We start from the raw sequence: 27,331 nt of genomic DNA on the forward strand, positions 1-27,331 counted from the left end.
TGCAGAATTGCTGGCGTCTCTCACCAGACGAAGAAAACATCTTGTGTGCGTGTGGTGCTGTTCAGGATCCTGGCCATCTGCTGACCTGTCCACGCCTAGACCAGTCTTGCATATTAGATGATCTTTTACAAGCGAATGACAAAGCCATATCGGTAGCTAATTTTTGGAAAGCGAAGTCTGATTTCCAGACACGGAAAATAAGTAAGTAGCATAGGTACCGTAAATTAAATGAACCAAGTCCTCTCTCATTGCAAACACAAAGGAAGAGTATAACTGCAATAAGTATTTAATTATTTAATACTTCTACGCTAACCCCGTACGAAGGACGGGGATTATGCTAGTATATATATATTTATTTATATATGTGTCTAATAGCACAATAACTCGAGCAAAAATGATCCGATTTTGATGAAATCTAGCTGGTATAATCGTGTAAACCTATATTCATTAAAACAAGTTCATGAACCAGCAGGATCAGACTATGGGAACGGGGGTTTATGGGGGGTTTTATGAGGTAAAATGGGGTTTTCCTATTTTCACCGTAAAAATTTTTGCAATTTCTTTCCAAACCATTTTGTAGAGATAAAAAAATAAATAATTTAGTATATTGATGAGTTGTTGTAGGTATGCCTAACAGTTACGGAGAAAACTAAAAAAAAGTTAAAATTTTAAATTACCATGTTATTTGTATGGTAAATAAATAAACTGTTAGATTGCTTGTCTATGGACATATTTTAATGAAATTTGGAAAATTTGTTTACTTTTATACTAAGCTATCAATATTTCAATCAAAAACACACATTATTGTCTTTCACACCTGTAGCAACAAACCTAAATACTCATCATAATTAATGATATTAAAATAGGAAATACATTTGACAATTTTAAGGGAACAATTTTTGTGGAATTCCAGCCAAGTAGATGGCAATTTGCTTGGTCTGCTGGTTTGCAGTGGCGGTGGTATTTTCTGTTCCTAAGAGGTTAGAGGCCAAAAACACTAACCAGTAAAATATATTAACCAGTAAATACGAGGCATGTTTTTTAAAGTAAGAACCGTTTTTAAATTTCTCCGTTCCTGCACTGCGATTGGCATTTTCGACATTTGCGCTGTGTTTCGGCATCTATTGGTAAGACCTAGCTGGAAATTCAAGAATAATCGGCCGTGTTTACATCCGGTTTCAAGCATTCAAAATGGTGCCACCAATTGAGACTGCCGCTGACTGTGAAGTGCGCGCTGTAATTAGATTTTTAAGTTCTTAAGGTGTGAAAGCTATTGAATAGAATAGAATAGAATAGAATAGAAACGTCTTTTATTTGAAGCGGTTTTCAGTACAAAAATACACTGCTTTTCAAAACAACTCAAGTCAGGTACAAAGTCTGCAATACAATAATAAAAGAGAACAAATAATTTAACTTAAACTAATACAACTAGCCTATATTTACAAATACAGTTTTTTTTCTTGTCTGAAAGCCTTATAACTTAAATTTTTAATTCTTTCAGGTAAGGAATTGTATTCCTGAGGGCCGAAAAAAGAAAATCCCTTTTTACTACATTCAAAGTTTACACGAGGCAAATGCAGTAGGCTATCCTGTCTTGTGCACCTATCTCGTACTTCTTTTCGAATGGTTAGTTTATCTTTGAGGTAGGAGGGTCTGTTGGTTTTGACCACTTTATGTACTATGGCAACAGTTTCAAGGACGCAAACAACCTGCACTGGTAACATTTCACTTTCCTTTCTCGTATGTGATATGTGATCAATTTTTTTAGATCATATACAAATCTTAGAGCATTATTTTGCAAGCGGTCCAAGATATTCAAATTTTCAGCTGACAAAGAAAACCCAAAGACAGGCAAAGCATAATTTATTATTGCCATTACCAGAGATCTAACCATTTGTAATTTTACATTCTCAGCCAATATATGCCTAAATCTATTTAACACTCTGAGTAAAGATATGACCCTTTATACGATTGTTTTTACTTGCTTTGAAAATTTTAATTCTGTATCAATCGTAAGCCCAAGGACTTTAACAGCCTCAGTAACCTTCAATAAATCATTTTCCAAAAGTATATTTACATTATTTCGGTGGCTTAAAAGAGTGTTTCTCAAGCAATTGCTGAAATGTATTACTGAACACTTCTCAGTATTTAACCTAAGACAATGATTTTTTGACCACTGATTAATATTTGTCAAATCAGCATTATTGCCTGTTCTGCCTGCAAAATCTCTGAATCTTTGAATGAGAAGAGTAGCTGTGAATCGTCGGCATACGAAAAGAGTGAACAGTGGGACAATGTTTCATTCATGTCAGCAGTATACAGGATAAACAAAAGAGGCCCAAGCACACTTCCTTGAGGCACTCCACATGTTTTTGGAAGGGCTTTTAGAGGTAACTCCATCCACCTTGGTTACCTGCATTCTGTTTTCAAGGTAAGATTGAAACCAATTTTGGGCTGTTTGGTCAAACTTATAATACTTTAATTTGGCTCGAAGTCAACAGAGTCAAAAGCTTGGGCAAAGTCTAAAGTTACCATGGCACTATTGAGCTTATTATCTTTAGCTCTGTACAGCTGATCTATAACGATCAGCAAAGCCGATGTTGTGCTGAAGCCTCTCCTAAAGCCTGACTGGTTATCATTCAATATATTTTCAATAAAAGGCTCAAGTTGGCTAGCCACTACTTTTTCAACCAGTTTTGATAGTGCTGAAAGAATTGATATGGGCCTGAAATGAGAAATGTGTTCAGGCTGCTTTGCTTTGGGCAACGGAAATACCAAAGCTTCTTTCCAACAATCAGGGAAACGGCCTGACATTAATGACAAATTGACTAGATGCGTAATCAGTTCCAAGCAATACGGGCTCACAGCCTTTACCATTTGTATGGAAATCCCATCTGTTCCACAGGCACTTGTTTTAATGTCATTCATTAAGTGCTTTACAATGTCTTGACTCACAGTTTTGAAACTGAAAACTTGGCCACACTTGACAGAATTATTGGTTCTATAATAATCTATAAGACTTTGAGATGCCTTTTGTCCAGAGCCCATGCTAACAAAAAATGTGTTTAACTCATCAGGTGAAAACGTGCACTTGGTTTTGCAATGATGTTTTATGATTCCCCCTGTTCGTAGTGCCTTCCAAAAAGATTTTGAGTCTTGACAGTTTATGTTATCTTTGAAATAAGATTTCTTTGCTTTTCTTACTGTCCCGTTCAGCCTATTTCGAACTTTTATGTACATGGATTGATCATTTGAACTTTGTGTCTGAAGAAACCTTGATTTTAATTTACGTTTTAACTTAGTTAAGTTTTTAATCTCATCATTTCTCCAAGGAGCCTTCCCCTTCGTCACTCGTTTTGTAACAAGCGGAGCACAAGAGTCATATATTTCTACTATTTTAGATGACAATGCATCGGCGATTGCATGCACATCATTCAACACTTTAAAGCCATTCCAGTAGCATTCCTACATTTGCTACTAAATCTAAACATTTTTGTTAATTGAAATGCTCAAAAGATCGGTAGCCTAGGTGATAAACTTGGCAGGAGGTTTGTTTATGGGTAAGCATATGTCACAGAATACAAGCCTGTGGTCGGTGATCTTTACCCCTCTCCAATCTACTAGTTCTGAGGTGTCAACTACCCCAGCAGCTGGGCCAGCTGAACGATAACTCAGAGTGTTTCCTAATATTATATAATCAATCAAGGAAGAGGATTTTTCTGTTACCCTGGTAGGTTCCTTAATAATTTGAGTAAGATTCATTTTATCTAGCATTCTATCAATGAACTTTGTGTCAGCTTTATTAACGTCAAGGAGATTTATATTGAAATCCCCTAGTAAAATGACCTCGTCAAACTCCATTTTCATATCAATAAACAAGGCATGGAACAAATAACTCAAGCAGGAGTAAGCTACATCGGGTGGTTTGTAAGCAAATACAAATTATAAACAAAGTGCTCTTTAAACGTATTGTCCCACAAATATATTCTAAACTACTATCAATATTTTCCAAATCAATTTTCTTAAACATGAGGCCATTTTTTACATAAAGTGCAATCTTATAGTTTTATCTTATAGTTTTAGCGAATTTCCCATATAGGGAATAAGCTATTATCGTAGTACTCATGGTAAGACCTGGACCCGGGACCGATTTTTTTCGTTTTTTGAGGTCCCTAGAGGCCAAAAACACCATCCGTTCAAATTCACATATATATATATTTAAATTTATTTATATATATATGTGTCCGTTAGCGCGATAACTCGAGCAAAAATGATCCGATTTTGATGAAATTTGGTACAAACGTGTAAACCTACGTTTATTCGAACGAGTTCGCGAACCAGCATGATCGGACCATGGGAACGGGGGTTTATGGGGGTTTTATGGGGTAAAAATGGGTTTTCCCATTTTTGACCCAAAAAACATGAAATTTTGCAATTTATTTCTAAACTATTTTGTAGAGCTTAAAAAAACAAATAATTTAGTATATTGAAGCGTTATAATGCGCCTAATGGTTACGGAGAAAATTCCAAAAAATTGTAAATTTAAAATTTCCATGTTATTCTTATGGAGAATAAGTCAACTGTTGTAGTTTGCTTGTTTATTAACATATTTTGCCCAAATTTGGAAAATATTTTTATTTCTTACTAACTATTAACATTTTATATAAAAACACACTTTTACCCTCCCTGTTGCAGCAAACCTAAGTATGTGTTAAACTGATTCTATTTAAATAGGGATAAATGTGATATTTTTAAGGAGACATTTTAGTGTAAATCCAATCAGGCAAATGGAAATTTGCTTAGTCTGCAGGTTTGCTGCGGCGGGGGTATTTATATTATCAGCAAGTCTGGTTGGTTAGGTTAAGTTATGACAGTTTAATGTTAAAAATTTAAAATTTATTTTATAATAAAAGAAAATATTTTATAATTAAAAAAAATAATTTAATTTTTTTAACTAAGTGGTTCTAGCGGCGAACGCTGACACTACAAGATATGTTAGCCTTTGTCGCTTTGTCCCTCCCGTGTGCCCCACCGAGTCACGGACGGTCCACGGAGCGGAACAGCGGATCAAGAAAAAAAAACAAGCAAGCCGCAACCTGCAAGCCTGCAAGGAAGCTGCAAGCTAACAACTCAAACTAAAGCCTCAAGCCTTCATCATCTTAGATTTTAGGATTAAATGAGTATAATAACGTTCGGTTTAACATAAAACAACTTACCCTAATAATCATGATAACTTAATCTTTCATTTACATGTTAGAAAATTAGATAATCTGTTTACAAAAAACTAAGGTGAGTGCAAGTTTATTAACACTTTTAGGTTAGACCTGGGTGAGGTCGAGGTGGGTACATTTTCCCCAGATACCCAGAGTAATACTGAACTTAACTTATGTTAAATTTTATTGTTTGCCTTATCTACCAAAATTAGTCTATTTTAAGCACTTTGGGTACTGTTTCTTAACTGGGCTAGGCCTACGCTAATATTGATTGAAACAATCAAATTGAAAATATTGATAAATAATCAATATTTTTAATAGCCTATAAAATAAACTAAGTTATCATAACCTAACCAACCAAACTTGCTGATGGTGAAAAAATCGCATGAAGGTTTAAGTTACTAATCGAATCAATATTTTCATTCGATATTAGCGTAGCCCAGTTAAGAAACTGTAAAAAACCCAGCACTTTTAACCTTTGGCACTTTTGGGGAAAACAACTATTTAAGCCTGAAAATTAGTTTTTTAAACATTGCGAAAAGCGCTAAACTTAGACTAGGAAAACAATGATTATAGGGACTTGAACATTTCCTATTTTACGTGTTTTTCTTATTATTTAGGCCTAGTCTCTATTATCTCATCTATAATATTAAAACGAAACAGTGTTTTTTTATTTCACGATTCTGAATCAACCACTCGACGGATTTTCAAACTTACACTGTAACGGATATAACTTCCTTTGAAGCTAGAATGTGTCTTCTCAACAAACAGATATTTTTTCAAATAAAATCATAGATTAAACTGCATTACACTGATGAAATCGTGGAAGTGTTTAGCTACAAAAGATCCACCAATACGATTTTAATACTATTTAAAGGTATAAAGGTTCTTTCAAAAGAAGAGATACCAGTTAACATATTAATAATAACTCTGATGACGTATACGGTAGGCCTGGGAAATATTTTATTCATTGAATGATCAACCACATTTGGTAACTAAAACAATTTATATCATTATTGTTTTTACACTTATTACTTTTTAAACAATGCTAAATGCTATATAATTTCACTGCAATGTATAATATTACTCAATTTATCGCAGTTAGATAAATTAGCGTAATCCTTGAAAATAGCCGTCGATTTCGACGGGTTTCACCTAGTATAAATATTTTTGTATACCTTAAGAAACAATTATATAGGCTAATAAACACTCACTTAGAACAATCATTATCTCTTTACGTAGTAAAGTTCAAACACTGTTGCAATGCGTCTCTTTTCATACTATATTTCACATCATAGAGCTATAGATACCATTACCAAACATTTCTTCTTCTTCTTCTTGTTTATATAAATAAAATAAAGATATAGGTCTTAAATCATTAACCCTAGGGTTCCAGTGGCTTATATACTCTCACCTATGTAGAGCTCCCAATTTGCCCCTATAGTACTTATAAAAATCACACACATCAACATTTTTAATACATTAGAAACCCAAAATTACTTCTCATTACAATTTGTTCATAATGACCTTATTTCCTACCTAATATTTACACAATATTAAGAAATATAAATAGCCTACAACAATTAGCCTAACTGAGGTATGAAAAATAACTATTTCCATTATAAATCAAAATGGTCACTAGGCCTATTAATTGTTGTTTCAAATCCAGAAGACGATGGAGAATTGAAATTGCGGAGGTTATCCTAAAAAACATTGTATGTTCACTCAAAGTATTTTTTCAACTGCCTAATAATAACCATTGATTTTGTTTTTACTCTCATCATGTATGCTAATAACCGTTCAACTTCTCCCTGTACCTCTTTCCTTTTATGGAATGGAATTGGTTATGCCTTACCTATAAAAGGGTTCTCAGTTGTTAAATTTATTTTAGTCTCATAGTCTTTGATCAATTCTGGTTTGTCAAAAAATACCGCACTATGTTTGTGCAAAACCTGGGAAAGCTTATTTAATTCATTACTGTTTATTTCACGATTTCTTAGTCTAACATCTTGTACTACCTCCACCAACTTGTCCTCTACTAACCCAGTATGGCTCACTCTAACCTTTATTTCATGACTATTATCACATGCAATACTATTTATACTACTATCAGCGATTTTATTTTGAGCAAACTCCAACTGGTCCTCGTCAGCTACTATACGTACATGTTTATTATAAACTAGCTGTGTGCCCGTTCTACGCACGGGGATCTTATAGTAGTCAGTTGAAACCTTCTTATATTAAGAACAGCAGTTGGTTTGCATATTTTCAGGTATGCTGGCAAAACTATTATACAGGGTGTTTCGGTAAAGCGGAGCTGGCTATGCAGATTCAGATTCTACATGCAAAAATAAGTTGAAAATGTAGAATAGGTAACTTTTTTTCGATTTCGGCTTAGTTTAGCCGTAATCCGCCATTTTGTATTTTTTTTGAAAATAATTAATAACTCAAAAACTCCTGGAGATATTTTTATGAAACTTGGTATAAACTTTTAGGCTACAGGTATAAACATTCTCCGAAAATATCTTTGATCAGGCTCATCAAATTTAAAAATGGCGGCCATTTAAAATTTTAAAAGTAAAAATCAACTAAAAACAGCCATTAAAACAAAATTTTAAATGACCGCCATTTTGACATTTGATGAGTCTGATCAAAGATATTTTCAGAGAATGTTAATACGAGTAGCCTTAAAGTTTATACTAAGCTTCATAAAAATATCTCCAAAAGTTTTTGAGTTATTAATTATTTTCAAAAAATACAAAATGGCGGATTACGGCTAAACTAAGCCGAAATCGAAAAAAAGTTATTCTCTATTTTCGACTTATTTTTACATGTAGAATCTGAATCTGCATAGCCCGCTACGCTTTACCGAAACACCCTGTATATACACCTTCGCAAATACAGTATCTGACAGTTTCAAGCCAAAACAAACGCTTTGCAATTAAATGTCATGTCACCCCATATGTTAGTCCATATGTTAAATCCAATGATTAAACTAAAAAAAGCTTTATAGGCCTACTATGAGAAATAGATCTATGAATCATAGCCCTAAGGTAGGCCTATAGTTGAAAGTTATTTTCCACAATGGGGTAAAGTATTTAAAGTACTACCTCAACCTCACCATTTAACACTTTATTCGGGTTGACATTTTCATGATCAAAGGTGCTCAACTTGTCCTTTTCGTGACACTAAGAAATAAGGACATTAATGCGTTACCAACAGACATACACACAAAAATACAGAACTTAATTAGGGAATTTGTTACGTTTTAAGCATAGCAAAGTACATATAAAATTAATATTTGAAATCTTTGTCAATGTCATCAAATTTTATAATAACAATTTATATTTGCTTGGACCGAAGATGACGCGAAATACTGTCGAAATGACTGCTTACTATATGAAATGAAGTACTATAGACGATTTAGATTGGTAATTTATAATAAAAATTACTAAAATAGGCCACGAACTATTATTACATAAACAACGTAAATCGTAAACAATTCACGATGGTTTGCTAAACAAATGTTTTACTTAAATGAGTTATCATTTTCTTAGCATAAACTAACATTTTGGAATCCAGACAGAAAAAGCAAAACTTATACAGTTAAGACATCAATTAAACTGGAAGGTGCGATACCAACGATAACTAATTTGTAAATTACAATGATGTGTTGGTACGTAAAAATGATTCTTGCTGCTACCAATGGTTCTAAGGAAAAAAACCAGTACCAAAAACCAACGTTTACAGTTAGCAACTAAAGTACATTCGACCAATTAAATGCGTTAATCAAGTCCCAAGGTTATTGATTTCTTGGTTTTGAATTTTCTCGTAAAAAGTTATCGGCAATCAAAGTTATTTCCCATTAATTGCTTTATTCGTAAACAACTTTTAATGTAGGCCTAAACTTATTGGTGTCAGTTAAAAAAAAAAAAAAAACAACCTTATACAAACAACTTTTTGTTATTTAATAGATTACGTATTCTCTAAACAATTATTGGTATATCTATTAACATTAGAAAGAAATGTGACAAAAATCACACAATGCTGGGTTTTTGGACGTTTGTAATTTTATTTCTGAAGTAGGGAGGCCGTGTATTCTAGGGAAAAGTACCGGTATCAAGGATCGTAGTCAAAAAGGTTGTTATGAATAATTGGGTAGGCGTAAGTACCCAAGAGATGGGCTATGGGCCTATTGGCTGTATGGTCCAGCGATTGCATCACACGGTGAGTAGGAACAGAAAGTGACACATTGGAAAAGCGAGTTTAGCATACCTAATCCATTAACCATAAACCTCTGTTAATCACCCACTGCAGTTGTTTACTTTACACTTTACACAACCACCATTGAAGCGCCGTCAATGAGTGGAAACCTTGTTTGTAAGCTATTGGCGACGATCATTAATAAATTTAAGTTTCCCAGCCCTATACAACACTGATTCAAGGTATTCTTTCTGGTTATCTAACCTCAAGAACAATTTTATACACAAAGAATATCTGGTTCCTGACCTGGATGACGCCTAGTTATTTAATTTCATTTACGGTTACACTATATTATTCCACTTGCGATTAATTAAATCCGTTATGTAAGAAAAACGTTTTTAATCTCACTTGGTTAGGATTTGCTTTAAAAATGTGATCGGAAATGGTTGTGGTATTTGTAAACAACACTTGTAAACATATCAGTGACAGCTAGAAAAAATAATCTTGATCCGAACAGCTGTTCGTTATTTCATAGATGATTATGTGATAAAAATTGGACGAAAACTTGACAAAAATCGCACAAAACTGCATTTTTGAACGTCCGTAATTTTATTTACAAAGTAGTGAGGCCATATTTTAATGGCTAAAGACACGCTCGCCAATCCAGTGGATACATTAAAATGACTTGGATCGTGATAGGTACTCTCGTTTTCCTGGAGAAGATTGCGTAAAATGCCATCTTGAGTGTTACAGGAAGACAGACAGACAGACAGAAATTTAGATGAGACTTGTTTCGGCTTCTTTAATGTATAAAACGTAAAAATAACCTAAAACTATGATTTTGAGCAATGTACAGATAAAACTCTAATTTTATTTATATAGATAACTAGGTGAAACCCGTTGAAATCGACGGTTACTTTCAAGGCATACGCTAATTCATCTGACTGCGATAAATTGAGTGAAATTATACATATTTTGAGCATTTAGCATTGTTTAAAGAGTAATAAGTGTAAAAACAATAATGATATTAATTGCGTTAGTTTCCAAAATATGGTTGATCATTCAATTGATAAAATATTTCCCACACCGTACGTCGTCGGAGTTATTATTAGTATGTTATCACTGGTATCACTTCTGTGCTTGTGATATAAATTAGTCATCAGCTGTTTGATATTGTGAACATTTTTATTTGTTTATCTTTGGATGATTTTTATTGATTCTTGTAGTCATGGAGAAATCAATATTTACCAGAGTTGGATTGTTCTGATGTGTAAAAAAATGTTAGTTTGTTAAAGCATTAAATATCTTAATTATTTTTTTTAATTTGCATGTTGATTTAATTACAAGCTATTTCGGCATAATGTCAGGTACTGGTGTTAAGTTCTCAGACTTGATTAAGCAGTATGATGGAAGTGGTGATTTTAGTGAGTGGTTAAAGAAACTAGAATTGGTATGTAAGCTCCAAAAGGTGAAAGACTTGCAGACAGTTCTCCCCCTATTTTTGGCTGGAGGAGCATTTTCTGTATATGACGGGCTAGCAGAAAATGTAAAGAGTAACTATGAGGCTCTCACCAATGCATTGCTGCAGGCCTTTTCTGCGAACTGTTTTCAGGCTTATGCAGAATTTACAGCTAGGCGTCTACTTCCCGGTGAGTCACTAGATGTATATGCTTCTGATTTGAAGAGATTGGCAAAATTGGTGGACCCTTTTGTATCTGATGAGTGGATTAAGAGCGCAGTTGTACATGGCTTGCCAGAAGATACTCAAACCCAGTTGAAAGCTGCGTGTTCTCTTCAAAGCATGGAGTTGTCGGATGTAATGACAAGAGCTAGGAATCTGTTGGGCAGTGAGTCAAACTTTGGGGCGGTTGCACAGGCTAATGCCAAAGTTTTCAAAGTTGGTAAACAGTGGTCTAAAAAATGCTTTGTTTGTGAGAGGGAAGGCCACGTAGCACGTTCGTGTCCCCATCTAAATCGTGAGTCAAAAGTAACCTGTTACCGGTGTGGGGAGGTAGGACATTATGCCTCAAAATGTTCACAAATTCCAAAAAACGAGTGAATGGGGCTGCCTTATGTTGCGCGGGTGGCCCAATTTCTTCAGCGCAACTCCCTACATTAACAATAAGTGTGTCGGGTTTTAAATGCTGTGCCTTGCTGGACTCAGGTTGTTCAAGGAGCATTGTGTCACCTAGTTTAGTGAAATATGGAGTAGAACTGAAGCCAGTAAGTCAAAGGATTATAATGATGAATGGAGAATCAGTTGAGTGTAACATGACATGTATGTTACAAGTTTTGATAAGAGGTGTTCCGCTCAAACTGAGTTGCTTGGTTGCCAGTGTATTGCCAAGGTATCAGATGCTTCTAGGGATGGATGCAGTGACTGCAATGGGAGGTGTCACTATTGATGGAGATGGCACTATTACGTTCAGGGACGTTGATATCGGAGCGATGGCTGAGGCCAAGAAGGAGTTGTGCGTGAAGGAAACCTCGGAGAATGGCAACGATGAGATCGCTATTAATGATTGTGACTTTAATGCGAAATTTGTTGATGGAAAATGGACCGTTGAATGGAATTGGAAAGATGGCGGTAAAACACCTAAGATAAATAACCAAGTACCTTCATACTCAATTTCAAAAGAGGCAAGGGAGGCGTTTGACGCTGAAGTGCATGATTGGATAAGAGACGGTTGGCTCCAGCCTTATGACGGGGAGTTTGATGGCTTAATTCCTTTAATGGCGGTCGTGCAACATAACAAGGACAAAGTGCGACCTGTAATGGATTACAGGGAATTAAATCAGTATGTTTCAAGCCATACAGCAGAAAGTGAGGTTTGTGGGGAAAAGCTAAGGATGTGGAGAAAGCTAGGAGAACATGTGAGCACTATCGACCTTCGTAAGGCATATCTCCAAATCCATATTGCTCCTCATTTATGGAAATTCCAAGTGGTCCGATTTAAGGATAAGAATTATTGTCTAACACGACTCGGGTTTGGTCTAAATGTCGCACCGAAAATAATGAGCAAAATTGTTAATAAAGTGCTGTCAATGGACCCAATAGTCCGAAGTGCTACGGACTCTTATGTTGACGACATAGTGGTGAATGAGAACATTGTTGGCGGTGATGTAGTAAAGAAGTTGTTGGAAAAATATGGGCTGTCAGCGAAACCAGTGGAGCCACTTGATGGAAGTAGGGTTTTGGGGCTTAACGTCTCAAAAAGAGATGGCAAGTTGATGTGGACCAGAGACAACAAGATAAAAGCTTTGGATAAAATTGAGACCAAGAGGGATGTGTACTCCTTGTGTGGGCAGTTAATCGGACATTTCCCGGTGGCTGGTTGGCTTCGACCAGCATGCAGTTTTCTTAAGAGGCAATTGGCAGATTTGAAATGGGACGATGTGGTGGGCAACCGAATCAAGATAATGTTAGGAGATATAATGGAAAGCATAAAAGAAAAGGATCCTGTGTTTGGAAAATGGGCAGTGTCATCTAGTGACAAAGGAACTGTGTGGTGTGATGCTAGCAGCTTGGCGATCGGTATTTGCATTGAAATTGATGGTGAAATAGTTGAGGACGCGTCTTGGCTAAGGAAAGAAGATGATTCGGCGCATATTAACTTAGCTGAGTTAGAGGCTTTGTTGAAAGGAGTGAACTTAGCTTTGAAATGGAATTTGAAGGAGTTATACTTGGTCACAGATTCGGCCACCGTTTATGCTTGGGTAACATCCATATTAACAGGAGACCGACGTATTAAAACACATGGGATGGGTGAAGCTCTTGTAAGAAGACGGTTGGGTTTGTTAAAAGACCTCATATCAGAATGTGGCCTTAAGGTGAGGATGGATCTGGTTAAATCGCAATTTAACAAAGCAGATCGCCTGACGAGAGTTCCTAAAAAGTGGTTGGCAAGAGAGGAGGAAAAGACCAGTATTGCAATGATGGGTGAAGAAGAGGAGGAAAAGACCAGTATTGCAATGATGGGTGAAGAAGAGGATGAGGATAAACAAAAGTTGGTCAAAAGAATCCATGGTCTGCATCACTTTGGTGTTAATCGAACTCTTTTCACAGTTAGGCGTTGTTACCCAGCCGTTGAGTTTAGTAAACAGGACGTTGACTGCGTAGTCAAATCATGCAAAGAATGTTTATCTGTTGATCCATCCCCCATCAAATGGAAGCCGGGGCACTTGGATTGCGACAAGAATTGGCACAGGCTTGCGATTGATGTGACTCATTATGGGTCATATAAATTTCTTACAATTATAGATTGTGGTCCAAGTCGGTTTTGCATTTGGCGACGGATCCCAAGTGAGACTAAAGAACAGGTAGTAAAAATCTTACTTGAACTGTTTTCAGAACGAGGTCCACCCCAAGAACTATTAATGGACAATAGTGCAACATTCAGATGTGAACAAATTGAACAACTGTGTGAGGAATGGGGGGTTATCCGTCGTTTTAGGTGTGTGAACCGTCCGTCCGGCAATGGAATCGTTGAACGAAACCATAGAACGATAAAGAGAATGGCAACAAGAACCAGAAGAAGTGTTCAAGAAATGGTATATTGGTATAATCTAACACCAAAAGAAGATTTGAATGAAGAGTCGACACCAAGCTCTAGATTGTTCTGCTACAGGTGGAGGTGTAAGGGCGAACCTGTAAATTGTGACGAGCAACTAAGAACTGAGTTTTCACCTGATGAACCTGTGTTTGTCAAGCCTAAAAATTCCTTATGTACTACGAGATGGAAGCCTGGTGTGGTCTCACGGCAGCTCTCACAAACCAGCGTAGAGGTTGATGGTATGCCACACCATATTGCTGATGTTCGTCGTGCTGGTGTTGACACCACGGGGGCGTGTGCTTGTGATATAAATTAGTCATCAGCTGTTTGATATTGTGAACATTTTTATTTGTTTATCTTTGGATGATTTTTATTGATTCTTGTAGTCATGGAGAAATCAATATTTACCAGAGTTGGATTGTTCTGATGTGTAAACTCCGAGGTTTCCTTCACGCACAACTCCTTCTTGGCCTCAGCCATCGCTCCGATATCAACGTCCCTGAACGTAATAGTGCCATCTCCATCAATAGTGACAACTTCCTTTGTAAGAACCTTTAAATAGTATTAAAATCGTATTGGTGGATCTTTTGTAGTTAAACACTTCCGTGATTTCATCAGTTTAACGTAGATTAATCTATGATTTTATTTGAAAAAAAAAATCTGTTTGTTGGGAAGACACGTTCTAACTTCAAAGGGAGGTATATCTATTACAGGGCAATTTTGATTTTTCCTTCTTCACGTTGCGTAAGTTCATATCGTACTTCTGTGCCAATGAATAACCCTCTAGCACAGTTTTGAGAAATTGGTTGTGGGGTTACTGTTAAAGCTGGAATTCCTTGACATAAGGGATGTCAGTTAGTTGTCTCAGCCTTACCAATTACATAAAGTTGTCAATACAGGGTGACTGCCGGGAACCGGACGTTTTTTAAATGAATAGTACAACCTTATTTTATATAGTAAAATTATTTAATTGTTGAATATATATTGGTGAAAACATACCATTTCAAAAAACATATGTTTCATGGAACCTTTTATCCTAGTTTGGGTTTATTTCTTAAAGATGATATCGTGCATGTGATGGCCGTTAACCTGGATACAGGTTTACAACCTCTGGAGAAAATCATTACGCACTCTCATCAACATGTCTTGTCCAATCAAATTCACCTCTTCGGTGATTTCATCTTTTAGCTGCAATAATGTTCGTGGTTTGTGAACATAGGCACGAGCTTTCAAATACCCCCATAAGAAATAGTCACAGGGCGACAAATTTGGTGACCTCGGCGGCCACGGCACGTCACCAAAACGTGAAATCAACTTGCCAGGGAACATCTTCTTCACAACTCGCATCGATGCAGCGGCAGTATGCGCTGTGGCCCCATCTTGTTGGAAGTAAACAATTTTCACGTTTATTCCTCGCCTCCGAAGTTTGGCTTGAGATATGTTTCCAACATGTGAACATAGCGTGCAGAATTCACTGTCACTGTGACTCCATTTTCCTCAAAAAAATACGGGTACCAATTTATCCCAATGTGGCCTACAGCACACCAAACCGTTACTTTTGGAGAGTGGAGTGGTTTTTCATGAAAGTTACATGGATTTTCAGGAGCCCAATATCGTAAGTTTTGTTTGTTCACTGAACCGTTTAAGTGGAAGTGAGCTTCGTGGCTCATTAACATCATTACATCAGGATTATCAGTAAACAACACCTGCATACGTACTGCGAAATCTTCTCTTTGTCCATAGTCCCTCTCTTTCAGTTGCTGTACCACCTGTATTTTGTAGGGATGAAATTTCAAATCTGATTTTAAAATTATTCTGACAGAATCACGCTTCATGCGTAGCTCTTGTGCGTGTCTTCGTGCAGAGCGACCCGGGCTCCTCATCAAAGCAGTTCTCACTGTGGCGATGTTGTCTGGTGTCCTCACTGTTCTTGCTGGACCGGGTGGCTTTTTTTATACTGTTCCTGTTGTTCTGAACTTGTGCACCCATCTTAGCAATGTATTCCGGCTTGGAACCGTGTCATTTCGTGCAATATTAAAGTGGCGTCGGAAGATATGCTGTGTATTGATAACGGATTCGCCATTTTTAATAAATGTGTCATATGCAAAAACACGATGCTGAACTGACCACTGATCCATCGTGACTAAAATGGTAAAGCTCACTCAAAACAATGACATAACCTCAATCTCCCTAGCACGTGTAGCAACAATGTAACAGCTGTTGCAAATTTGTCCGGTTCCCGGCAGTCACCCTGTATAATCTCTCTACGGAATGTTAGGTGTAGTGGAATTCTTGAACTGTTAGGGGCCTCCTCGTTTATATGGTCGTGCGGCTTAATTGGCAACAAATAATGTAAATAACATAGCAATGTGGCATTTCCAAAAAGCAAATAATACTGTAAATTGGGCGTTACGTAAATATTAACGTTTACATGCATTGTTAATCAACATATCTTATAAAAGATTATGTGATCTAGTTTAAAAGCAATATGACATTTCTGTGATGACAGTAGCTGCATAAATAATAGTATTTACTCATTGGACAATTTTTTACAACCAAAATGTCATGTTATTTTCTATAATGTTACCAACCCATAATGGGCCACGGTCCGTAATATAGGCCACCACAAATAATCTTTCAAGATAGGTGCAATTTTAGGCAAGGTTTCTGTGTTTGGATGTTATCAGACATGGTAAGAGCACAATAAAATTCTTCTGCCGCAGATGAATTATCTGTTGGAGAAATATAAGCCGAATTATAAATGTCACAATGCGAGTTTGAGCATTTTGTAACTATATGAGTAAGTTACATGGATATTATTTAGGCTGCTGCTCAGTGCACTTTAAGAATATATTTTTTTGAGATAAATTAAATGGTTTTTGTTGCTGAGTAGCGCTAGTAAACATGCACGACCCGTTTCGTTAGTCTATTAACATTCCAAGGATCAAGTTCTAATTTGTATACATATCTATATTATGTTTTCACTAAGCTGAATGAATACATCGAAGTAACCTCTCTGAAAAGTCTGCAGTATATTGCAGTTTTACAGCTTAATGACTTTCTAAATCATGCACATATTTCTACATAAATATTGTAAAATGTTTTTTCCAGTCGCTGTAAACCACTATTAGTTTAACAAAATATGGACACGGCTCAAATGGGCACTGTGCCCTTCTGCACTTGTATTACACAATCGAATATGTTTGCAATGATTGAAAGCATGTATGACAATAATCTCATGAACCTGTCTAGAATAATATGATAAAATATAGGGAAAAGGTGTGAAAAAGCCAGACACCAACCCGTAAAATAAGATATAAGATAGTTTAATAAGAAACAATTGTTAGAGTTATTGTGATAAAAGGATTTTCCACTGATTTCATAATGGAACTTTATATTGCAACACACGACATGCAGAAAATAACATTGCAAATACTTCTTTTGGACTATTCAGTACAGTAACTCCCAATAAATGTGTGTTGTTTAAAATACAATTTTTAAATTAACAGCTGTTTTATTAAAAAGTATTATCCACATGACCAAAATGTAAACAAATCTGTGGAGGGATCTTTAAAGGCTTCTGGGGCAGAGCCCTAAGCGAATTTACTTCGTTTATAACTCATCTACAGACCAAGACCTTTCTTTGGACACCTCTACCAAGTGTATACGCCCAGCCGTTCTCTCAAATTAGTGGAGACAAAGTTTCCAATTAAATATTTAAATTCCCCCATGTTAATCTTATGGAAGAAAATCCATCTTTGATGGAAAATCCTGCCCAAACTAATAAAGATTTCAAAAAAATAAAAACATTTTGCAAAACTACAGATCAGGGCCATTGTTTTGACACTTTAATCATCAAAATCGGTCCAAAAATGAGGGAGGAGTTCTGTTCACAAAAATCGGCTTAGCGTATTCCCTATAGATAGATTTTTATACCACATATGTATTACTCGCTTTCATTTGTTAATCACAAAGTTACTTTCATTTGTTAATTCATCTCTGAGATCTGGACTGCCTAAAAGTGTACTATGGTTCACCCCTATTTTTTGTTTTTTCACTTTATTTCTATGATGTATTATAAAATCATGGCACCGCTGGTACACCAGTTTTAAACCTTCTCTATTCAGATGCACCTCATCAACCCTATTAACCCCCCTTAAGTAAATATGCTTCTCAAATAATTCCTCTTTACAAGTACCATTATTCATAATTATGTCACTAATTTCCATATATTTAGTTTTATTCATGCCATCAAAACTTTTCAAAAAATTATTAATTTGATTCATCTCATTAATGTGGTTTCTGTTTATTTTAACAAGCTTAGGTACCACTGGCACACCTATAGGCACCCCTAATCAATATGTTTCTCTTTAGATCTATTAATTTTTTCAATAGAGCTCTATACAGGCTACACACTTGTTCTACGCTGTCACCTCCCAACAGATTATTTATACCTATCCAGGTTATTACATTAATACTTAAATCATTCGGTCTTTCCTCAACTAATTGGCTTAAATTCTGTATTTTACTACCCAACAATGTTTGGAAGTGGCCTGGGATTGATATTTGAAAAAATGTAGAAAAAAGTTTGGGGGGGGGGGAAAATTAAAACTCACCCTGTATATCCCTGTAAGCCATATCTTTTGTGTAAAAAACAGTTTGTTGTTTGTCTTTGTTAGCCTTTGTTGATGTTATTTTCAATAAATCATTCGAATCCCTAGATATCAAGAATCAAGAATTTTTATTTCCATATATAGGTTATAGGGATATAGGTTCCATATATATAGGTTTAACCCTGCTAAAGGCAAACATATAATTGTTTGTGAATAAATACTGGTTCATTAGGGTAGCTTTGGTCTTGTGATTGATAAAAAAAGACCTCCCTGATTTGAATTTTGGAAATTGTCTTTGTCAAAAAAACGAAAAGGCAAATGTGTGTTGAGGTAAGCTTCGTTCTTGGCCAAACCCGCTAAATTAGCATCCCTACCCAGTACGGTATATATTTCTAAGTTTATACTATAACAGTAGTGAAAAGTAAAGGCATTCCATTGACCAAACTTAACCCTAGATTTTTCTGATCAACATAAAAAACAACAATTAGTGTAAGTGTATGTGGTGGTATTCCTCTTAAAGGTGAGATTGACGTTACATATTCTACCAAATTAGGCCTAATCATCGGCTGATTCTTAACTCTTTTGCGAGCAACAGACAGGACCTGAAAATCTCCAAACAATATTGTTTTTCCTCCCATTGGAACTTGTCATAGTACTTACTTAATTAACAAATATATATTTCCTGTACGAACCTATTCCATCTTTATTGCCAGATTACTTTCTAAGAGTAGCCATTGAGGTTATTCCACTTCATACAAAATATTGATTAAACACTACAATAAATATCAAATTTAAAATAAAGAAAGTGTAGAATAAATCTAAAACATATGTTTTGAAATGAAAACAAAGCAGAAGTTTTCTATTTAATCTTCAATCGGTAATTATTTAGTCAATGTGGTTATTTAGAGTTAAACTTTAAAAATATACAAATTTGAAAAGTATAAATAATTTATTTCCACATTCTATAACATAACTTAAAAGTCTTATTTATTATAGGTAACGTTATCCCTGGTTTTATATAGTACATTGCAGAATTGACTGGCAAATAAGTAATCCAAATGTTAACATTGCGTACTGGCTTGATGATAAATCACGGTCAGCTGTATTGAAGTAAACAAAAATCTGCAATAAATGGCTTCTAAAGCTATTCTTATGGAGAAAATTTTACGTTATATCTCGTTTTCTGGTATCTTTATGGAAATTCTGCTATTTTTCCCGAGTCCCTGGGATCAAGACCTTTAATTTAAGACCCCTCCCACTTTTCTGCGACTTTCCAGACGTCCACAATTTTCTGGTAAAAATTTTGTCTTACAGAATCTATATATATAATACGTGAAGGCGTTTTTTGTTAACGCAACTCCTCCCTTATTTGTGGACCAATTTCAACGTTTAAGGTGTCAAAAGATTCGTCTCAATATGTAGTTTTGCAATAAGGTTTTAGAATTTTGAAATTCCTACTCTTAAGGGCGTGAGACCCTCTCAAAGGTTGGGTTTTCCCCATAAGAAATACATGGAACAAATTTTAAAACAAAAAACAGCTGTTTATAAAAAGAAACTTAGCTTTTTGGGAGTAAATATTAATGTTTGTAATATTGAGTAGGTTAAGACCAAGTTAAACCGGTAATCAGTTTTGTAGGAAGAACAGAAAATACCTCAAGTTCAAAGAAGAAATATTGAAAACGTGAGTATGAGACAATTAATAATAAGATATCTTATGCGTATGCGGAGAGTAGAAAAAGAGAGGCCAGGGGCCCATTTCATAATAAACTACAAGTTACAAGTTACAACTTGTACCTTGTAATTTCCATTAGATTTGCATTGGGCGATCAGCTGATTTACTAATAATATTAGTTTGTACTTTATTATGAAATGGGCCCCTGGTCTAACAGACACTCATCCAGATACACATTCACTTGGTGATATGAATAATATTTGCCAGTTCTGCTATACATCGATGGTTCTGCTATGCAACTCAGTTTGGAAGTGAAAAAATATACGAAGCACATAGTGTTGTCACGGTGGTAAAGTAAACTTGCCTAATGTCAGATCAAATGAATGCATGCAAGAAATGTTTACTTCTGACACAGACAAAACAAAATATTTCAAAACATTTAGTATAAACTATATTAATGCCTTGACTATGATGAGTTCAAGTAGTGAGATTATACCAAATCTTGTCGGACCTTATGTTTTTATTGTAAACTTTTGTATTACTCGCTCTACTTCAATTGAGAAAAAACGCAAATGGATTGTTTACTTCTAGGTTATGTTGCCAGTTCCTCGGAAAAACTTATACAAGGTTTATTGACTGAATTTACCAACACAATCCAGACATTTCAAGTAAAAAATAAGAAGTTTCAATAACTCATTTGCTATTGAAAGTTTTAGTGGCAATATTAGGCCAAACATAAGTGAAGGAATCAGTGTTTATGTAGGTCTATTCAACGATCGAGTTGTTACGGTCAAGTTTTTTTTTTTTTTGTATTTAAATATAATAAGTTATAGTACAATTTAGACATGGAAAAATAATAAAACATTTGCTATTTAAATTAATAAAAACGAATACGAAAATTGCTAACCAACAACAGGTATTTAGAGAAACTCCACAGAAAAACGTGAGACTAACAGACAATACGTTAAAATACGTTAACCAACTTTCAATGTTGTTGGTGCTTAAGTCTATTCAAAGCAGATTATGACAGTCCAGTTGGCAGAAAATAGAGCACATGAAATGGTTGATATCACCTCACTTTTCAGGGTATCCACGAAGAAAATTTGATTAGGGGGATGTCTCAAATCAAAGAAATAAAAAGACCCAACTTAAATTAGGCCTACTAAACACAGGTTATCAGTAGGCCTAAGGCAACAGTTTTCTTCAATTCTCAATGCTGGAAATACTTTGTTGCAACATGTTAACTCTAATTGAAGCAGATCGTTTAGCATTCATTATAAGTTATCAATTAAAACTGAGAGCAGAAATAATGTAGGAGAACCTTGACGACGCAAACAGAGATATTTAAAATTAGTTTCTAATAAGTGTTTAAACAATTCTAAGATGTAGCTACAATTACTGGAATTTAAGCATAAAGTTTTCCTCGGCATTATGTTCCTATGCGGCTCATTGAGCCGCACGGGTTCTCTAGTCCTTATATATAATACGTGAAGGCGATTTCTACAAAACACTACTCCTCCGTTAATAATGGACGGATTTTTACAAACGACGTGTCAAAATAAAGTATTTTTTGTGTAGACGCCCCCTTTCACCAATTCCTGTAATAAAAATTGTCGGGCTTTGCCCCACAGGCCATCAAAGTTGGAGTTTCTCCCATAAGATTAACATGGGGGAATCTAAATATTTAATTGGAAACTTTGTCCCCAATAATTTGAGGGAACGGCTGGGCCTAGAAACTTGGTAAAGGTGTTCAAAGAAAGGTCTTGGTCTGTAGATGAGTTATCAAAAGAAAAACTAAGCAAAATCCCTTAGGACTCTGCCCCAGAAGCCTTTGAAGATTCCTCCACAGAGTTGTTTACATTTTGGCTATGTGAATAATACTTTTTAATGAAACAGCTGTTCATTTTTCAATTGTATTTCAAACAACACATATTTATTGGGCGTTACTGAATTCTACCAAATAAGTATTTGCAATGTTATTTTCAGATTTTAAAATGGATTTTCTTCTTTATCATGTCATGTTTTGCAATATAACGTTCCATTACGAAATCAGAGGAAAATCCTTTTATCACAGCAATTCTTAAATTATTTCTTATTGAACTATCTTATATCTATTGTATGGGTTGGTGTCTGCCTTTTTCACCACTTTTGCCTACATTTTATCATATTATTCTAGACATATCAAATATTTATGTAGAAATATCTGCTCTTATCGTGTCTAATAAAATCCAAACATAGAAACCTTGCCTAAAATCATAGACAAAAAGAATGAAATATAGACCGTCAGCTGTGCTGCGGTTACCATAGGTTCTGGCGCACACCGCTTGGAGCACCACGGTAGTTACGGCGTACGCGCTACGTAAACTACAGCGGTGTGCGCCGGAACTTATAGTAACCATGGCAACCGCAGCACGGCTGACAGTCTATATTTCATTCTTTTTGTCTATGCTAAAATGGTACCCATCTTGACAAATTATTTGCACCTGCCTAAGCTATATTACGGACTTTGGCGCACTGGGTTGGTAACATTATTGAAAATAACACAACATTTTGGCTGTAAAATATTGTACAAAGAGAAAATATTATTTTAGCAGCTACTGTCATGACAGAAAGGTCATATTCCTTTTAAATTAGATGACATAATCCTTTATAAAATACGTTGATTAACAATATGTAAACGTCAATATAGGTATATGTAACAGCCAAATTTGTAGTATTTTTGCTTTTTGGAAATGTCCCATTGCTATGTCATTTGCATTATTTGTTGCCAATGAAGCCGCCAAGACCATATAAACTAGGAGGCCATTAACAGTTCAAGAATAAAATACAACTTCACTTCAAGTATTCCACTACCGGTACACCTAACATTCCGTTGAGAGATTATATTGACAACTTTATGTTATTGATAAGGCTGAGAAAACTAACTGACATCCCCCATGTCAATGAATTCTAGCTTTAATAGTAACTCCACAACCAATTTCTCAAAACTATGATAGATGGTTATTCATTGGCCCAGAAGTACGATATGAACTGCAACTGATGCGACGTGACAAAGGAAAATTCAAACTTACACTGTAACGGATATACCTCCCTTTGAAGTTAGAATATGTCTTCCCAAAAAAATATTTTCTTTTCAAATAAAATCATATTACACTGATGAAATCACGGAAGTGTTTAACTACAAAAGATCCACCAATACGATTTTAATACTATTTAAAGGTTCTTCCAAAGGAAGAGATACCATATAACATATTTTTCTACGAAAAAATTTCAAAAATACTTTTTTTTAGCATTTTTAATTTCCTATCAAACGATACCAAGATCAAAAAGATCGGACAAGAGATAACTGAAATATAACGTTTTTGTAAAAATAAGGCAAAGTTAGCCAGGGAACCCTTAATTTTTGCCTTATTTTTAGACAAAAAACGTTATATTTCAGTTATCTTTTGTTCGATCTTTTTGATCTTGGTATCGTTTGATAGGAAATTAAAAATGCTAAAAAAAAGTATTCTTGAAATTTTTTCGTAGAATTAGCCGTTTTTGAGTTATTTAAGTTAGAAAAATTCAAACGGCCGCCATTTTGAAATTTACAATTGGAACAACTTTATTATTTTTTCTATTATAGGTCTTGTGTATGGTAACATGTTCACCAAATTTCATAATCATCGAATAAAAAACTTCACAGATAAAAATACTTTTGTATAAAAAACAAAATGGCGGATATCTGGGTAAATATGCATTTTCGGACATACCTTCCCATAAACTTTTTTCTTCCTTTTAGTATGGGGATTCATTTCCCAAAGTCCTGAAACGTTTTTTATGGACACCCTGTATAAGGATTGAAACCAATTTTGAACAAAAGTGGGTAATGTGATGAACTAGTACACAACAACCTGTAAAATAGTATACAACTATGAGAAATAATAACAAACAAATAAATGAGTTGTGAATAAAAAATTACTGACCATAATTGATTTGAAAAAAAATGACTTTTGGAGAAATGAAACACAAAATATTTGAATCCTGTTTTCAAAACACTTCTGAACCACTTATGAATTTTGTGATACTTTTAAAGCCATAACCTAGACAATGCGCTAAATAGTTTGAACCAAAGTTTTTTTTTTTTTTTTTTTTGTGGAAATTTACTTACCTACATACTAATGCAAAAATTTTTCAGTCTGTATGGTTGGCAACAATCTTACATATACTTTAATACTTTCTTATCAAATGGCGACCATACAAAGTAGGTATTTTAAGCCAAGTAAGAATGAAGATGAGTGGCGCGATCTTGTAGTCTTGTTAGTGACAAAGGCGACATTCCTTAGACACAGCTGTTAATTAATAGCCCATACAGCTAATGGCAACTAAGGGACCTACAGTTTATAGTGGAATCCGAACCACATTTTTGCCTTGGTATATACGAATTGGTCTAATTATCAGGATAGTACTGCGGATAGTCGTAGTACTCACTCGTTAATCCACACCAGGGAGTATCGCATCCACAGTGCATGCCTATAAATATATAAATATACAATTCGTGACCTCCTAGTAGCATTACAGGACGACGCCACCCGTCCCAGTCTTTATTATATACTAGCTGGCCCGACAGACGTCGTCCTGTCCTAATGTGGTTTAATGTCAAATGCTCGTTCATTTTCAAGATGAGCTCGTTCGAATGGCTCAATCACGTCCTGGTTGAAGTACGTTCGCTACGCTCACTCACCTTTAGGTTGAAGCTCATTCTCTGCGCTTACTTGCCTTCAGTTACATTTGACAACAAATATTTGTAAAAAACAAATGGAATGTAAACCTATTTGATAGCTCTCATTTGTTATTCATAGATTAAATTTGTTTAAAAAAATTAGGTTATCATTACAACAGCTGTTTCCTTAATTTAATTTAATCAAGAAATGACAAACATGACATGGTAAACAAAATAAAACATTCTTCCATAAGATTAACATGTAAACTGCAAAGGGCCATAGGATGCTTCCCTTAAGGGTTTTTAAAACGGAAACAGGCAATTATGTTATTCTATTCTAGTACCTAAGGAATATCCCTGTAAATTTTCTAGTTAGTTTTCTAGTTATAAACACTGTAACTTACACAACTTTCTTTTATATATTAAGAAGATTCAGATGTAATAAAATAATCAAACTTAGATTTTATGATTATGGACTAATCCATTATGTGTTTCAGCTATGGCATTTAACGCAGACTGGGCTCTATTCACTCCCTTGGTCAGAGCTGTTGTCGACAACAAGCCAGAAGATGTACGGGAAGCATTAAATCTTGGCTTTAGTGCCAATTTCCCAGACGGCGATGGATGGACACCTGTTCACCATGCAGCTGCAGAAGACACCAGAAATGAATGTTTGAAAGAACTTCTGACTCACAAATCTGCAGATATCAACGCCCAAACGTTTCTCGATCAAACTCCTTTGTATGTGGCATCTGAGAGAAATTGTGTAAAGAACGTGAAACTTCTACTAGAACAAAAAAAATGTAATATCAATCTTGGTGGGATGGGAAACATGACTCCACTTCATGTTGCGTGCTGTGATGGTAATGTACTGATTGCAAAACAATTGATTGAGTTTGGGGCTGAAGTCAATGCAAAAGATTATACCAATTATACACCATTACATGCAATTGTTGATTCTCACACATTCAATAGAGGTGGAGATAATATCTGTTATGATATTTGTAAGCGTCTTCTAGAGAATGGGTGCAATCCTGATGTAATAGATTTAAATGGTAACCACCCCTTTCATTTAGCTTGTTATAATGGTCTTTTCAAATGTGCTTATTTTTTGTTGTCTGTGTCAAAACAAAATGATCTCATAAATTTGAAGAACCGCGATGAACAAACTCCACTGATGTCCGCAGTTCTTTCGCGCAATGTTCCTCTAGTAGAGTATCTCCTAGACCAAGGAGCTGATGTAAACATTGCAGACAGCATGACTGATACAGCTCTCCACCATGCAGCCACCACCGGTGACTTTGGGTTGTTCAGTTTGATTTTGAGGGAAACCAATAAAGAGTGTATCCTCAAATACTGTACTTTTGATGAGGGGAGAGACTTTGAAGGATTGGCATCTGGAAAAAGGATGAACAGTTTGATTTGTCTTGCCATTAACACAGGAAACCTGGAGTTTTTAAATCAAGTGTTAAAATCTGATTTAGACCCTGCAGCACTAGCGTGTCCAGTACAGAAATACCCTTTTAACAACAGTTTTACTTTGCACGCTCCAATTTCATTTTTGTTGGAGTTTAAAATGTGTGAGTTGGGAAACTCGACTTTGGATTTTCTGCACACTCTGATTGAACACGGTTTTCCTATAAAAGTCACCAGTAAGCACCCACTGGTTAACTACATTAGTCCAATTTGCGCCGGACTAGTGGCCTTGGATAATTCACCTCCAGACATTGTTTTGAAATGCTTGAAAGTTTTACTACACAGAAATGCAGACCCAGACGAACCACATGGTAGGATGCCATTTGCCATGGAACAAGCAATCAAGAGGCAAAACACTGAAGCGGTGTTGTTGCTTCTGCAACATTCCAATGTGTTGGAGCCAGAAGATGTTATCCATTGGATACTACTTACTGCATTGGACAATACTTCTGGGAATCAAGTAAAAATCATTGAGGCTCTTTTACCTTTGGCACCCTACTATCAACCATCTGAACAGCTTCTTCCTGATTTAACTGATATTTTGAAAAGGAAAGAATTGCTTACTCAAAAAGTGTATCCCTTAACTCATTACTGCAGGACAGTTATCAGGAAGCAACTTCACAAAGAGACTGAATCCTGCCCAACGTTGTTCAGGCAGCATTTATCTGGTTTAATGATCCCCAAAGAATTATATTCATTCCTTAGTTTCATTTAATTCATTTTTCTTTCATTTTGTACAAATTTTATATATTATATATGCCTAAACCAAAATGTGTGTTATTTTTACAACACAACAGTAAATTTGCTTGCTGCTAGCTTTTTAAAACTACAGTAACAGTAGACTCCCTCTTATCCGGACATCGGTTTAACCAGACTACACTCGGCGAAAATGGTCCCCA

General features: G+C 35.4%; 2 protein-coding genes across 2 annotated transcripts; both read left to right on the forward strand.

The window, feature by feature from the left end:
- The first annotated feature begins 5,129 nt into the window (after positions 1 to 5,129).
- LOC128987959 (serine/threonine-protein phosphatase 6 regulatory ankyrin repeat subunit B-like) lies at positions 5,130 to 27,203 on the forward strand. Its single transcript, XM_054409110.1, has 2 exons — positions 5,130 to 5,289; positions 25,454 to 27,203. The coding sequence occupies exon 2, from the start codon at positions 25,456 to 25,458 to the stop codon at positions 27,145 to 27,147; it is 1,692 nt and encodes a 563-aa protein (XP_054265085.1). The 5' UTR covers positions 5,130 to 5,289; positions 25,454 to 25,455; the 3' UTR covers positions 27,148 to 27,203.
- LOC129001833 (uncharacterized) lies at positions 10,777 to 14,285 on the forward strand. Its single transcript, XM_054429286.1, has 2 exons — positions 10,777 to 11,317; positions 11,707 to 14,285. Exons 1-2 carry the CDS (start codon positions 10,777 to 10,779, stop codon positions 14,283 to 14,285), a joined length of 3,120 nt encoding a protein of 1,039 aa, XP_054285261.1.
- Positions 27,204 to 27,331: the final 128 nt, after the last annotated feature.

Source organism: Macrosteles quadrilineatus, unplaced genomic scaffold (assembly GCF_028750875.1).
Source record: "Macrosteles quadrilineatus isolate MER2022 unplaced genomic scaffold, UCM_ALF_1.0 Scaffold_1__1_contigs__length_201487025, whole genome shotgun sequence".
Classification (NCBI taxonomy): domain Eukaryota; kingdom Metazoa; phylum Arthropoda; class Insecta; order Hemiptera; family Cicadellidae; genus Macrosteles; species Macrosteles quadrilineatus.